This window comes from Vulpes lagopus, chromosome 13 (genome assembly GCF_018345385.1).
Source record: "Vulpes lagopus strain Blue_001 chromosome 13, ASM1834538v1, whole genome shotgun sequence".
Lineage (NCBI taxonomy): Eukaryota > Metazoa > Chordata > Mammalia > Carnivora > Canidae > Vulpes > Vulpes lagopus.
The window spans coordinates 20358449-20374245 of NC_054836.1; the positions used below are offsets into that span (position 1 = coordinate 20358449).

The following is a 15797-nucleotide window of genomic DNA, read 5'->3' on the forward strand; positions in this document are numbered from 1 at the left end:
GCCCCGCGCCCCGCCGCCCGGGCTCCAGTCGGTCTGCACGCGGCAGGTCCGAGGAAACCTTTCCCCGGGGCACTGCTCCCGGCGTTCAAGGCTCCGCGTACGGGGAGAGCGCCCGGGGCGCGCAGCCTCGGCCGAACCCAGCCGTCCGTCGGTGGGACACAGAGGAAGTTTGAGGCTCGAAGCTGCGAGACTCTCCCCCACGGGACAGACCGGGGAGCTGAAGAGTCGGGGGACCTCGGGGAGCTGAGTTCAGAGCCCAAAACTTGCTGCTTCTGGAAGGCAAGACGGAGGATGAGACGGAGCATTGATCCCGAGACACCGGGCGGAGCAATACTCGAAGATAACCGAGGCAGAGAGCTTTAACTCATCCTTCTCCAAGATTTGGGGCGCTGGGCCGCATTTCCTGGCCTTTGGGTGGGAGCCCGGGTCGGTGCGCTGACTGGGTCGGTCTGTGAATGTCCGTGGCCGTCCCCACCACCGATGGGATAAAGAACATCCGGAGAAGTGCAGGAAAAGAAATGGAGGGGTAACAAGAAGGGAAAAAGAGTTTCTTAGGGAAGTTACCCTTTCAAAAGACTCCTTGATTCTTCTTTCTTCTGGGTCCTTAGGGCCTGCCAAGCAAGGGATGAATTTTCCCCTCTTATAATGAAGATTATGTTGGAGGGAAAGGGGTGGCTGGAGGTGGGGAAGACTTAGGGAGATAGGACAGAGCAAAATAGCATCTTCAAGCATGATTTGTTTTTATTTATCAAGAGAAAGAAAGAATGGTTCTTTTGAGCTCAATGGAGTAAATACTGTTGAGAGAACAGGATATACCAGACCTGGAGATACTAAGAAAAGAAAAATTGGTATCTGAATTATGGGACCCATAAGTACGGTATGAATATATGATTATGGCATGAATAACAATGCCTACCACTTACACAGCACCTACCATGTGCCTGGCAGTGTGCGTAGTTCTTTGCCCATGTTAACTCTTAATTCTCAGGGCAATCTCTGAGGCAGTTCACATTACCCCGGTTTTATAGGTGAGAAAGCCGAGGTGGGGAGTGGCTGTGTAACTTGCCCTAGGTCACACAGCTGGTGAGTGCCAGAGTCAGGCAGTGGGCTCCAGAGCCTGTGCCCTTCACAGTGCTGCTTCCGTGAAAGCTGTGGAAGAAAGGCTGTACCAAAGGAGTACTACAGTTTTATTGATCATTGTTTTTTTAAGAGGACTAATTTTAAGAGTTCATGCAGAAGACGAGTTGAACGCTGTTTTCATAAGGCTTCAGGAGGAGAGAGAGATTAAGAAAGAAATGTTCCCAAAGCCAAGGTGTCAGTAAGTGTGTTACAGGCATGCATGCAGGGCTGGGGGCTCAAGCTGCCTGGGTTTGGATCCAGCTAGCCTTAGGTGCCCAGCTAACTTTTTTTATGCCACAGATTCCTTTTTTGGTAAAAGAATATCTGCCTCACAGGCAGCTTAAAATCAAATGTCATGATGTGTGCAAAGTGCTCCACACTACACTTTGGTACATTGTGAGAAGTCAATAAACACTAATCATCAACTAAATCTGAACCTCCGTGTGAGAGCATAGGCTCAGACTCCCGTCCCATTGAGAACGGGGTCTTCCAGTGCCGAGCCCAGAAGTGTGCCCTCAATAGATGCTCTATAAAATCGATCAGATGGGTGGGGGCAAGCTGTGGACTTGGCAGAAGGTAAAATTGAGAACATAAGACATAGAGTGCAGGATGAAATAGTAATAATTGTCTTATGTGCTAAGTATTTTTGCATGTTTTCTCCTATTCCTTCTTATCATCCTCACTTCACAAAGAAAGAAAGTGAGGCCTAGAGAGGTTGAGTAATAGCAAGTAATAACTTGCTTACGTAACTAAAAATGTCAGAGTCATCAGTTGGACTCAGGGCAAGTAACTCTAGCATACATGTTCCTTATTGCTGTGTTTGCTTCCTTTGAAGGGACAGGGACTGAGAATGAAGCATAGTGTGAAGACAGGGACAAGAAAAGAAGCATATTCTTGGGCAATTTATTGCAGGTGCTGTGTCATCTATAGTCTGGTTTAAAATTCTTTACTTTAGGCAGAGGTAAAGCTGTGTGTGTACGTGTGTGCAAGGGTGAACATAATTTTAAGCTTTAGAGGTGGTTAGGTATCATCCGAAAACCATAATCAGTCTTTCAAATCCCCAGCCCAGTGAATTAAAGAATCCCAAACTTTGAAGACCACTGCATTAAGTGTCACCATCTAAATCTGCCTGGAGACTTCACTCATTAGCTCGAGATATTAGAGATAATTATTCATGGTGAAGCCGGTCAGCAAGACATATTGTAAAAGCAGCTCCTGCTCAGTTAGAGTAAGAACGAGAGCAAGGATTCTCACACATTGGGGTGGGTTTTTGGTTTTCTTAGTCCATTTGGGTCGCTATAACAAAGAAAACATGACCCAAGTGGCAATAGCAGACATTTATTTCTCACAGTTCTGGAGCCTGGGAAGTCCAAGATCAGGGTGCCATCAGATTCACTGTCAAGTGAGAGCCCACCTCTCAGACTGCGGTCTTTTTGCTGTGTCCCAACATGGTGGAGGGGGCAAGGGAGTTCTGGGGCCTCTTTGACAGGGCACCGGTTCCATTCATGAGTGCTGTCCCCTCATAACCTAATCACCTCTCAAAGGCCCACTTCCTAATGCCATCTGCTTTGGGGTTAGGCTTTCAACATGCGAAGTTTGGGGAGATGCATATGTTCGGACCACAGCAGTGACTGAAGAACACTATTGTGTGCTATGTCCACCCATTGACAAGGAAGAGTCTGCTTTTTGATCTGAGGTGAACTGAATCCCCCTTTCGAAACTTTGTCTCAGACTGAACCTTTTGGTCACGTGCTTGTTGAAATACAGAGGACAGAGCTGGATCTGCACTGAGTTTACAGATCACGGGATGATTTTCATGCCTCCTTGGTACTAGACATTTTTGTGCAACAGATTTGGGATTAAGCTTTGTGTTCACTGGACCATGTACATGACATTGAGTGGGACTGACTGCATGACCAGGAGAAGTAGGAATTGGGCAGAAGGGCTGGTGAGGTCCATAGAAAGACGGCATGGGATCTGTAGAGTACTGGGGGAATTACACCCAAAATGAAGTCAGTCCAGTAAGGACAGAGCAGTAGTTCCCAAGTTGGGTGATATGACTCACTTGGAGGACTTTTTAAAACACAGATTGTTAAACTTTAGCCCTAGAGCTTGTGATTTGTTAACTTGGGGATAGGTTCTGAGAATTTGCCTTTCTAACAAGTTTGCATGTAGTATTGATGCTACTGGTCCAGGAACCAGACTTGGAGGACCACTGGGCTAGAGCATAAAAGACTATGAGAACGATGGTGAGAATTGAATCCAGAGAGGTTGGCAGGGCCTTGTGGGCCAAGTTAGGAAACTCGAATTATATCCTAGGGGGTTGTGGGAAACCACTGGAGTGACATGACCTAGCAGATGTTTTAGAAACATCACTCTGCAGGAAGAATGGATTTAGGAGGGGTAGGCGGCTCACATCTCCTGGAGCCAGACAGAATAGTTGGTGGCCTTGGAAAACTAATTGGAGAAGCAGTGGAGATTAGTTAATTCCTAATGTCCTTGGTACTGTATGGATTTGAGAAATATTTGGGAAGGGAGCTGATAGTATTGGCAACTGGTTGGATGTGGATGGAGGGATAGTGAGGGACAGGGAAAAATTAAGGAAGGTGTCTAGATGTGGAGAATCTGATGGAGAAGGTTACCCATTCATGGATCTGGGGACCAGAGGGCAGGAGCAACAGATAGAAAAGCAGGGAGTCCACTGAAAGCTCTGATTTCCATTAGGCTATTATAGGAAAAATCTCTTTACTATTATAGGAAAATCTCAATTTCTTCTTCAAAGTGGAGCAACGAAAGTCACGTTTATCATGATCATCACTTTCAGGCTCTGAACTGAGTCCATGCAATGAATTTATTGTTTGTTTATTGTTAAATTGTTTATTTAAAGTAAATAATTTGTTTATTGTTATATTAGCTCTTTCTGAGGAAAAATCTGAGTAATGTCTCCTGTAGCTCAATACTACAAGTGATGGGATAGCTGGGTTCCATGATTTTGGAGCTTGAAAATTGTGTACTGCTTTCTGCTCTAATGAGAAACATCATTTTCTGGTGCTTCCAAACCCTATCAAGAATTGCATAACTGATGATTTGCAGTTATGAACTGGAAAAATAATTCCATCCTTTACACATGAAGAACTCCTAGGAATTGATTTTTTTTTTTTTTAAAAAAAGCCAACATTCTAAAAGGAAAAAAAAAAGACAAGAAAGTTCACAGAAAAATAAACACAAATTTCTTTGAATATCTGAAAGTGTGCTTAATTAAACTCAGTTGTAGTAACATAAGAAAAACTAAATCACATTGGGATATCATTTTTGCAAACATTTGAAAGTTTGACAATAAAAACCTGTTGGTGATACTTTGGGGAAACTCTTACATGTTGCAAAATGTTACAGTTTCTATAGTGAGTTATGAAGTATCTGTCAAACATTCAAATGAAATTACCTTTTGACCCAGATTTTACCCCCTTTTGATTCACTTTTGGGAACTTACTCCATAGATACACCTGTACACGTACAAAATAAGGTATGCACTTAATTACTTATTGAAGCACTGTTTGTAAGAGCAAGTAATTGGACTGGTTAAGTAAACTAGGGCATACTACTAGGCAGCTATAAAATAAATTAGTGAAGATCTCTCTGTAATGATATGAAAACATGTCCAAAAATTATCGTTAGGTAAAGGGAATATGTGGAACTCAGTGTAAGCTGCTACTTTCTGTGAAATAAGAATATATATTTGTATCAGCTTGTCTTTATATAAAAATATTGGAAAGAGGGGTGCCTGACTGGCTTAGTAGGAGGAGCATGTAACTCTTAATCTCGGGGTTGTGATTTGAGCCCCATATTGGGTGTAGAGATTACTTAAAAATAAAATCTTTATAAAACACTGGAAAGATTTACACAAGAAACTAACAAACCGGTTTCCTATAAATGGGGCAGATGGGACAGGAAGAGACTTCTCAATGCATACCTTACTATATCAGTTTGATCTTTGAAACGTGAGAAGAAATGCCTGTGAAAACAATGATTCATATTGCGGATGAAAATGCATAAATTCACACACAGGATGTGGAGGTGCTGTTGCTATTGCTTCACATGTCAATGGGAGCATTTGTTTCAAAGAATAACAGACCACATGTAATGCTATGCTATGACGAACCATCAGAAGTGTTCACATCTACCCAATGGAACCTGTGCTCTGAAATGGTGCGTGATGGGACACTGGGAGACTGGAGACAAGGAACTTTTCTTGTCATTCACATAGCAATATTGGGTGAGCACTTATGATTACTTACTTGGCACTGGAGACCCATTGCGAACAAGATACCCTTGTCTTCAAAGAGCTTACATTTGGGGTGGGAGGGAGATTTCTTTTCAGGAGGGAAGGGAGGGACAGAGACAAAAGGGGAGAGGGAAGAGGAAGGGAAAAAAGGCAAAGTAAACATACCATTTGTTTCGTATTCTTTTATGAGGTGGTCAGTCAGCTGTGGCCAAAGAGAAGACAGAGAGTTTCAGGAAGAAACTTATTGTATTTATAGGTCCTAGAGACAGGAGGCAGAGCATACTAGGCAGGGTCACCTGGGAAAGACACCAGGGTGATCAGGAGGCAGAGGACAGCAGAGAGGTTTAGGTTCCTGCTTTTTGGGGTATCTACAGGCAGGACATGGTGAACCGTTTAGGTTTGGCTGGTTTGAGTAATTTAGCTGGGCTTTGCGCTATAGGGGTGGTCTCTAGTTGCTTGGCACCTGGTCCTGGCAAGATTACAACAGAGGAATAGGGTCTCCTGGAGTGTGGGGAGTAGATAGAGGAATATGGCTCTGGATTGGTTAATCTGCCTATCAGAGACCTATTCCAGGCTTTGCCCTTTGCTATCTCTAAGAATTGGGAAGGCTACTCTCAAAAGGTGACATTAAAACTGAGCAGGATGGGGAGAGGGAGGTGATGCTTGGGTGCCTCAGTTGGTTAAGCATCCGACTCTTGACCTCAGCTCATGTCTTGATCTCAGGGTCGCGGGTTCAGACTCTGCATTGGGCTCCATGCTGGGTATAGAATCTACTTAAAACAAAACCAAACAGAGCAAGAGGAGGAGCAATCCAGGGGAAGGAAAGAGTTTGCTCGGTGTATGCCAGGACATGCAACATCAGTGTGGCTTTAGCAATTCCAAGGCAGAGTGGTGCCAGACGAAGTTGGAGAGGGAAACAGAGCCCAGATCACAGTAACACTTTGCTGGCCTTCTCAAAGAGATTGGATGAGCACAAAGGTTTTAGGTGGGATATGATGTGACCTGAGTACTTCACTATTGAGTAGAAAATGGCTTAGAGAGGGCAAATCCTAGATGAGAGGAGCCCACTGGGAAAAGCCTTTTGGATAAGAGGTAACAAAGGGCTCAGCTACAGAGCTGGCTGTGGAGCTGGATGAGAATGGATTTGAAATATCACTTGGAGATACAATGAGGAAGAGTTTCTGATTGTTAAGGACAAAGACAAATCAAGATGACTGCAAAGTTCAAGCTGACAATGTTAATTTTGGAGCAAGTAGTGTTTAGGTGGTATGTCAACCACTGGAATGAACAAGAGAGATGAAAGAGGAAGAGCACTCAATCCTGGACCCTAGAGAACCATTACATTTCTATTTTGAATGCGATACAGGAACTAGCAAAGGAGGTTGTTAAAAAAGCAACAGACTCCAAAATGAGTTATTTGTGCTAAGCTTACATGACCAAACTTAGACCTCATACCTAAAACCTAACTAAATGAGTTATTTGTGCTAAGCTTACATGAACAAACTTAGACCTCATACCTAAAATCTAACTAAATGAGTTATTTGTGCTAAGCTTACATGAACAAACTTAGACCTCATACCTAAAACCTAACTGCCTCTCCCAGGAACCTTAACCAGGCAGTCTAGAATTAACTGGGCAGCACTAATGGGGTCATCTGCCTGGTAAACAACTGCCATCCCCCAAAGAAAGGTGACCTTGCCTGAAAAATCATCTCTTTGCTAAGATAAGTTCCTTGTTCCACTACCTTCTGCCTATAAAAGGCTTCCATTTGTACAGCTCATCGGATCTCCTAATTGCTCAATGGGATGCTGAATGGGATTCATGAATCATTGAATAAAGCCAACAAGATCTTTAAAATTTACTCAGTTGAATTTTTTTAACAAGGTGAAAAAATTATTAGATCATCTAACTAAATTCCTACAGAATGAGTATTATCCTGACTTTAGAGACAGAAGTCAAGATAGAAGCCTGTGAAAAGGAACAAAGATCTCTGTGATCTGATAGCAAATGATTTCCAGAAAAAAAGAGAGACAGTGCAGAAGAGTACAAATGGGAGACCAGAGCAGAGAATGTTTTTAATAAAGTGCTGCCTACCGATATCAGTGCTAGAAATGATAGGAAAATTGCCACTGTGCAACTCCGATATAGTAATCATCCAGACAAGAATCATTAGCAGATGCTGCAACCAAAGAGATGAAACATTTTAGGGAACAGAATATTCACATGGACTTACAAATGGAGGGGAAAAACCGACCTTATCGACCTGGTGGTCGCCACCTGAATCAGTTATTCAGATTCAGGATCACAATGAAACAACCTGTCCATATATCCTGATGCAATGCAATGTGAAGAACACATTACTTGTTAAATATTCTTGTCAAAATTGCTTAACCCGAATCTAATCAAGCCTTGAGTAATTTTACAGGAAATATAAATGATACTGACTGAATTAAGCTAAGACTCCAGGGAGAAACAATCAAATAAGTCCAGAATGCAGATCATTCTCTAAGACACCCTGCCTGCACTGAAAAAAAAAAAAGTGTCATGAAGAAACAAGCAAACAAATGACAGAACAACCGTTCCAGATAATAAGCAAATGGAAACCTTGACTGGATCCCAGATTGGGAGTTGGGTTGGAAGGGAAAGCAACTACTAAAGGTATTTGGATTATGTTCGGATAAGCAACCATTAAAGGAAATTGGAATTTGGATCAGATATCAAGTGGCATGACAAAAGCATCACTAATGCTCTTAGGTGTTATGATTACATGGTGGTTGTGTAGGGGAATGGCCTTGTATTTAGAAAATGCAATCTAAGCCATGTAGAGGTGAAGGTTTATGATCTCTCCAACTTGCTTTCAAATAGATTCTCAGAACAATGAAAGCACCTATACTTGAAGACAAAAGCAAACGTGGAAGTGGCAACCGGTGATTGGTGAACAGAGGTGAAGGATATATATTAGGTCACTGAACTACTCTTTCAAATTTTCTCCACTTTAAACCCTTCAAAAGTTGTGCTTGGCATGGGGAAAGTAGGTCTCTCCAAATTATTCCCTGATCACATTTTTTTGTTTAGCTCCTTCTAATCACTCCATCTATCAGCTATCTAGCTATCTATCACCTATCTAGCTGTTTTCTCATTTGTTGAATCTCCCACTAAAATACAGACACTGTGTCCAGTTCACCATTGTATCATAATGCCTAGCTCAGGGCTGGCTATGGGAAAGCCATTCAACGTCTTTAAATTTTTTTTAAGTGAACTGAAAGTTATTCACTTTGCAATAATAAAAATTAGACAAGGCTTTTTTCCTCTTCTTGGCCTTCTATTTTATGGAATAAAAATCCTGAAAACCAGGAGAGAAAACTAAGAGAGCTATTGGGGTTCTCTCGACCCTACTCCTTTTACACTCAGAATTCCTTTGGTGGAAAGCCAAGTGAGTAATGACAATTCTGAGTAGCCAGAGAGAGGTGGGAGTGGGTGGTATGGTAGTGGGTGCTGTTGAATTCTTCATTGCTTTGGTGCAGAGACATCCACTTGCCTAGTTACATTGTGATTCTGGGATAGGATTCCATCTGAGCAAATCAAAATGATTTTAGAAAAAGGATCAGCCTTAGAGTAGTTATCATTAATAATTAATCTGTATACAAAATGAGACAGAAATACTGTATTACAGCTTATATTTAACTTTCCTTGTTCCATGTATTAGGAATGTTCACATTTAGCTGTTGTAAAAGAAGTGAGGTTTGGTGAAAAACCAAAAGGATATTTGAATAAACCTATTGTCACGGAACATGATGTCAGGTTAAAGAGAATGAACACACTCACACCCCCATGGGACTTGTATCCACCTAGTGGTGACATATCCCAATTGCAGTTTTAGTGCTTTTGAGTGACTTGACTTCATAACCAACCAAACTCTTAATCTCAATATTTGATCACAATGAGATCATCATTTATAAATGCAGTCTTTGTTATTAGATAAAACAAAATCCTTGACCCATAGAGGCCAAAATCAGAGTTTACTTTAAAAATTCTTTTTGTATTTCTAAGACAAATAATACATGAGCTTATTCAAGTTATATTTACTTTTGTTCAAATAACATTTCTAATAAATACAATAGACAAGTTTATTTTATACCTTCTGTATTCTGCTACTTCTCATGAATGTAAGCTTTTATATAGTCACTATTATCATCTAAAAACTAAAATAATGCTTTTTGGTTTTGCATTTCTAGTGAATAATATTTAATCTTGCTTTATTCATCTGTGATTTATATTTTTTCCTATGGATAATGAAAACAGCAAAAAAAAGGTCATGATTTTAGCATGAAAAAGTTCCAATATACATTAGTAAGATACTATTTTAAAATGTAAATAAAAACATAGGTCAAGTAGACAGTGGCCAAGGTTAAGAACAGTTCTGCTGTCTACATTTAAAAGTCATTAAAAGAGGGATCCCTGGGTGGCGCAGCGGTTTGGCGCCTGCCTTTGGCCCAGGGCGCGATCCTGGAGACCCGGGATCGAATCCCACATCGGGCTCCCGGTGCATGGAGCCTGCTTCTTCCTCCGCCTGTGTCTCTGCCTCTCTCTCTCTCTCTGTGACTATCATAAATAAATAAAAAAAATTAAAAAAAAAAGTCATTAAAAGATTCATTGAAAAGCAGAACTCAAACTGATACTTAAAAAAAAAAAAAAAAACAAAAACAGAAGAAACTATACAATAGGTAAAAGAGCCAATAAGGAGATCCTCATTGATTCCATGGCAGTGGCTTCATGTGGATGATAGTACAGCCTGTGACATTAGAAATAGATGGGGAGCCACCCCTCACTAGATGTGTGACCTTGAATATCTGTGAAATGTTAACAGTTATGTAACACTGATACCTACTTCCTCAGGACTGTAATTAGGACTCAATGAGATAATGAATGTACTATTTTTAGTGCACTATCTGGCAAGTTTAAGTAAATGGCAAATATTTTAATGATAATGATGCTGAAAATGGAAAAAAAAAAAGTATGAAAGGCGAAGTGCTTTGATAAGTTACAATGGGCAGAAACAAAAGCAAGTCTCTCTCCAGGACTTACGGTGATTTTACAGGGCATTTAATGAATGAAAAGAACTCTCCTGTGGGAGGCAGACACCCTTGGGCCTGACCCTAGCATGGCTAGGATTAACCATTTGGCCCTGGACAGCTGACTTCATCTCTCTCTGATGAAGGTCACAGTGGTTTCAATGGGGAGGTGGCATGACCTGCCAGCAGTGACCTTTTATTTCCTCTCTGTGGACAAGGTTGGCTGCCATTAAGGAAGAGAGCTGAAGGAACACTCCATACTCATGGAGAATTGGAGTTGCTTTTTTAGTTGATTCTTTGTTCCATTTTATTGAAATAAAGAGCCCATTGACATTCAGCTTTCAGTGAAAGAAATTAACATCACCATGCCTGCCTATCCCAAGGAAACCCTACAGGGAAGCGGCCACTTTCCCATTCCCCTCCTGAGGACATGCCTTGAGAATAAGGCCACAGGCAAAAATCTGGATTTCAGTTGGCCTTTACTAGAACCCCAACTCATGAAGAGTAAACAAAGATGTAAGTACAAAACATCCAAATGTTATCTATCAGTAGTTCTGAGCAGTCACAGTGGTCGCACCGTTGGAGCTGAGGTTACTCACATTTTAGGGACACGTAGTTTACCCTGCTTCAGTGGAATGCATGCTCTGGCAGTGGGAAGGCAGAGATGAGGCTTCTTTGTTCAACGAATCCACTTTACAGGAAGCAGCTGTGTTCTCTCTCCTTCACATTGTTAAAAATTGTCCCCTTTCCTTTTATGTTACAAGTGCTATCAGAACTGAAGGGGCCTTTCCTTGCCGAAATAAGACTAACTATACATGTCAGACATTTCTGGGCCCATTTTGCTGGTTAAATTCCCACAAAATTAGTAATTCATAGAAAATTAAGTGTTAAAAGAAGTTAGCACGCTTGCATGCCAAAAGTACAATTCAAAGTTCACAATACAGGGCTCTGTGATATAAAGTGCCTATGAGCAGCTTCCTATCATATACTGAGGCTACAGAACTTCCCTGGAGAACAGATCCGTTGTTGGCATAAACTGTAGTCACGGTAGGCTTCTCAGATAGAATATTCTGGATGCGGAGAACCTATTCAGGGGATACAAAAGATTAATACAGAACCACCGTACACCCATGTCACTCAATCACCAATAATCCTTGTCTTCCACAATGACACAATGATTAGGAGGACATGCTGTTGAAACACAGCAGTTACCAATCTTTTTAATGTTTAAATGAAAGTACTGTTTTAAGCCTTCAAAGAAAGTACTTTCTTAAACCTTCTAGCTACTGCATGCCAACACAGGATTTAGTGTTATTATAGTAATTGAGCATTAATGGAAATACTTCCATACTAATGTGAGTACTTTCACACTACGCTGGCACGAACAGAAGCCATGTCATGTGGTGAGCTGACAATAAGCCAGGTATTTAAAAAAATTGCCAGTATACCACACAAGGGGGGGGTGCACGTCTTTATAGAAAACGCCTTTTGACTGGTTTCCACCATAATTTAATACATCAAAAGATTATCTTTCTAAAAGTATTTGAATAAGTGAAATTCTGCCAATTATTGGCTTAAAGCACTTACAAAATCACTGCATAAGTTTATTGTATTATTGGTTTAAAATAACTAAAGAACCCATCCCTGTGACAGTTTACTGTATTATTAGTTCAAAAGGACTTGAATAATTAAAGTTGAAAAATTAAGGTTTAAAAAAATATAAAAACCTCGGATGACGGAGGATTGTTCGGGTCATAAACGAAGAGCTTCTGGCCATTAGGATGACAGCCTACCAAGATGTCCCCCGAGGAAGGATCGATAGATAAATTATCCACCAGTGTATCCAACTTAAGTACCTTCCAAATGAAAAAATATCAATATCTAAATGACTTGAGAAACTTGATTAAATAATTTAGGGCTAACCTTTCTTGCCTCTTTACACATGGGAAAATTATACACAGCTCCCTGCTTCCACCCTTTTAACACCAATATTGCTTAAAATAAATTTAATAAACTGGTTTAGAGCCACTTTTCATCTTCCCTGAAATTAAGAAACTTTGGGTGATAATCAATCTTTCTAAAAAATGAACTCCTTTTCCCTTAAAAGATGCACAATGATCAGTTAGCTCAAGGAACTCATTCAAAGCAAAATAGGAAATTCTTAATCAATCTAAAATATGTGTTGTCAAGCAGGAAGAAAATAATAATGGTGTGGAACCCAATTTCTACCTTCATTTATTATTGAAAGAGCTGACAATGTGCATAAATCTTCATTTCAGAATTCATCTATTAGTCTTTTCAATTGTGAAAATTCTTATTGGAATTCATTGGGTGCCATCAGTACTTCATGGAATGGGCTCTAAATCTGATGCAAATATCACTCCCAACCCTCTGCTGCATATAATCAGTCAGTCCTTGTGATTGCTGAGGACAGGAGATTTGGCCTGGTGTACAGAGGTAATATTTAAAAACTCAGAATAGCAACCCTGGCATCATATTCTGTTCTAAGTACTGTCATAATACAGCGTAACTTCATAGTTACAAAGCATGATAGGTTAATGCCTCCTTTATATATGAAAATAAGTATTTTACCTTCAATTGCGTTAAATTCATATTAGGGTGTTTTTCCAAAACGTGGATTTCATGAGCCAGTATATCAGCAACGTAGATGTACCTTCACAGAAAGGACGCACTGGTTAGAGTTCCGTGCCAATATAAAGCTTCATTAATACAATATGGAAGAATAAGTCTTAATAACCTGCCAAGAAGTTAATCAATGATGGGCCCTCAAGGAATCCTTGATAAAGGTCAATTTTTATTTAAAAAGTAAGCTTTCAAAATCTATTCATTGTTGCTACAAACAATCACAGAATTGTTAAATTATTTTTCAAAAGGTTTGTAAGGGGAAAAGTAATATAGAACATTATTTTGAATATAAAGTCTGTGATATTTGCCACTGGAAGGACAAAACCAATGTTTGGCTTCCAGAAAAAAGCTTTTACATTCCGTGATATAATTTGATTATTTCTAGATATCATTTTCACATAGAAATGTACGGTACAGAATATACTTTATTATTTATTAATAGCCATTCATACTTAATAAAATATTTATTAGCATATTGAGAATTTTGAGAGTAAGAGATAAGTATCTATTCAGAACAATCTGTCTACATCTAAGGAGGGTGAATTAATGGACTACTCTATGGTCATTTTACTCATTGAATTGACCGTTCCATGGCAACTGTTCTATTGAGCAATTATCATGTATAAAGCCATGAGCTCGGTATTGTGACACACATAAAGAGGAGGCAGCCTTTTCCCAAAAAGGTTATAGTGTGTTGGGATGATCAGATTGGTTTGTACACACCAAACAAATAATACAGCATGACTGGTATTTCTCGTGGTAGCACGAGAAATATTTCAGGTCTAGAGACGGAGGAAATATCTAACTCCTGAGAACACAGAAGGCTTCACAAAGGAAAGGCATCTGCAGTGGATGTGGAAGGAGAGACTGGATTTGAGGAAATGAGGACAAAGAACCTTCTAGGCAGAAAAAAAAATACACGCAAGCAAAGGCACAGGGGCAAGAATGAGAGACGCATATTTGCAAAATAATGAGTTCTTTGTCTAAAGCAGGGAAAGTATGAAAACAGTCAAAAAGGGAGGTTGAAACTGGCCTATTAAAGCAAGTCCAAGCCTTTAGCTTGCCTTGATTTGAGAAGCAATTGGGTCCCGCTGAATTTTTAGAATAACAAAGTGGCATAATAACAAATGGTCAATTCCATTCAACAAGTACTGAGCATTTGCTTTGCACCTGGCAGTGCTCAGCAGGAGGAGTCAAAGATGAAGCCCACTGAGCCCCCTCTTTCGGAAAGCCTTAAAGGCTCCTGTAATACAGAAGGACAAAACTGGCAACAAGGCAAAAAATGTCAGTGAGCTGAAAAGTTGGAAGAAAGTCTATCACACTAGCCAGAGAGGATGAGAACCTAAAGCAGGCAGGCATCAGGGGGAAAGGAAAGGAGATGAGGGTGGGAGGCAGAAGCCCTGGTGGAAGTAACACTGCTTGCTCACTGGCCAGACTGGGAGGGTGGTGACAGAGAAGGAGAGAGCTGAATCCTCTCTCATCATTATTATTTGCAGCTTGGATGCTGGAAAGTTTGAATTTCATAATTGAAAGATGAGAGTTGGGGAGAAAAACAGATTTGGCAGGAGAGTTACAGACAATTTAAATGATTCTACATCCATTTTCTGTAATCAACAAGAAAGAAGAAATTGTGTCATGAAAAAAGACATTTAGTTGTCAAGGAATGCCAAATTTATTTTGTGTTACATCTGTAGGAGTTTAAATTGTTCAGCATGCTAAGGTAGTACAAGGGGAAGTTAATAAAATTTAACATCCCTTGTATATGTTACAGTTGGACGTATAGAAACAGGGAGATCATTTGGGAGAGGGGCAATTTGGCAATATCTATTAAAGTTAACATTTAAAGAGGTCATTCTGGGGCACCTGGGTGGCTCGGTTGGTTAAGCATTTGCCTCTGACTCAGGTCATAATAGGGTCCTGGGATCCAGCCCCACAACCGGTTCTCTGCTCAGCAGGGAGTCTGCTTTTCTCTCTCTTTCTCTCTCTCTCTCCCCTCTTCCTATCACTCCGGTTCTTTCTCTCTCTCTCAAATAAATAAAAAAAATTTTAAAATAAATAAAGGAGGTCATTCTTTGAGTAAGTGGTTTTATTTTGAGGGTTTTTTTTCTACAGAAATACTCGTACAAACGGGCAGAAGAGGAGTTCATAGTACTTTTAGCTAGTACCCAGCTGGCATCTGAACCCAGGTCTCCTTGTATCATCTCCAAACATGAAGATGGATTATGCTGCAATGCTCCCTTAAGGAGCTGTTCTTTAAAAACATCTGAAGAAGCTTCAGTGGTAACTGACAAATACATTCTTTATTTAAAAAAAAAATACAAAAAAATACCTATGTATCCATTAACAGAGAACTGGGTTAAATAACTTTAGGATCATCCCTATAATGGAATAATATGCAGCCGATAAAACAAAGATATATTCATTTAAAAGGAAGCACCAAAAAAAATAAATAAATAAAATAAAAGGAAGCACCTATCTCATGCTTTAATATGTATATGTAAATATGATCCCACTTCATAAAAATTTACATTTACAAAATTAAATTCTATAATGATATATAGCAAAATTTAGATATTGTAAGTAAATATATAATATATATGCTTTAAGTGCACATTATGTATTACATATTAACATAAATTTAATACTATTTAATACAGATATATAAATATATACAGTAT

General features: G+C 40.0%; 1 protein-coding gene across 2 annotated transcripts in view; it reads right to left on the minus strand.

Moving 5' to 3' along the window:
• Window positions 1–10754: 10754 nt before the first annotated feature.
• The window catches only part of PON2 (paraoxonase 2), a 35809-nt gene continuing 30766 nt past the window's right edge, over window positions 10755–15797 (minus strand). For both annotated transcript variants that reach the window (XM_041728285.1, XM_041728284.1), the window contains exons 7-9: window positions 13066–13147; window positions 12201–12329; window positions 10755–11558 (exon numbers count right to left, since the gene is read on the minus strand). In XM_041728285.1, coding sequence (XP_041584219.1) covers window positions 11400–11558; window positions 12201–12329; window positions 13066–13147 — 370 coding nt within the window. In that variant the 3' untranslated portion in view covers window positions 10755–11399. The remainder of the gene's footprint in view (window positions 11559–12200; window positions 12330–13065; window positions 13148–15797) is intronic.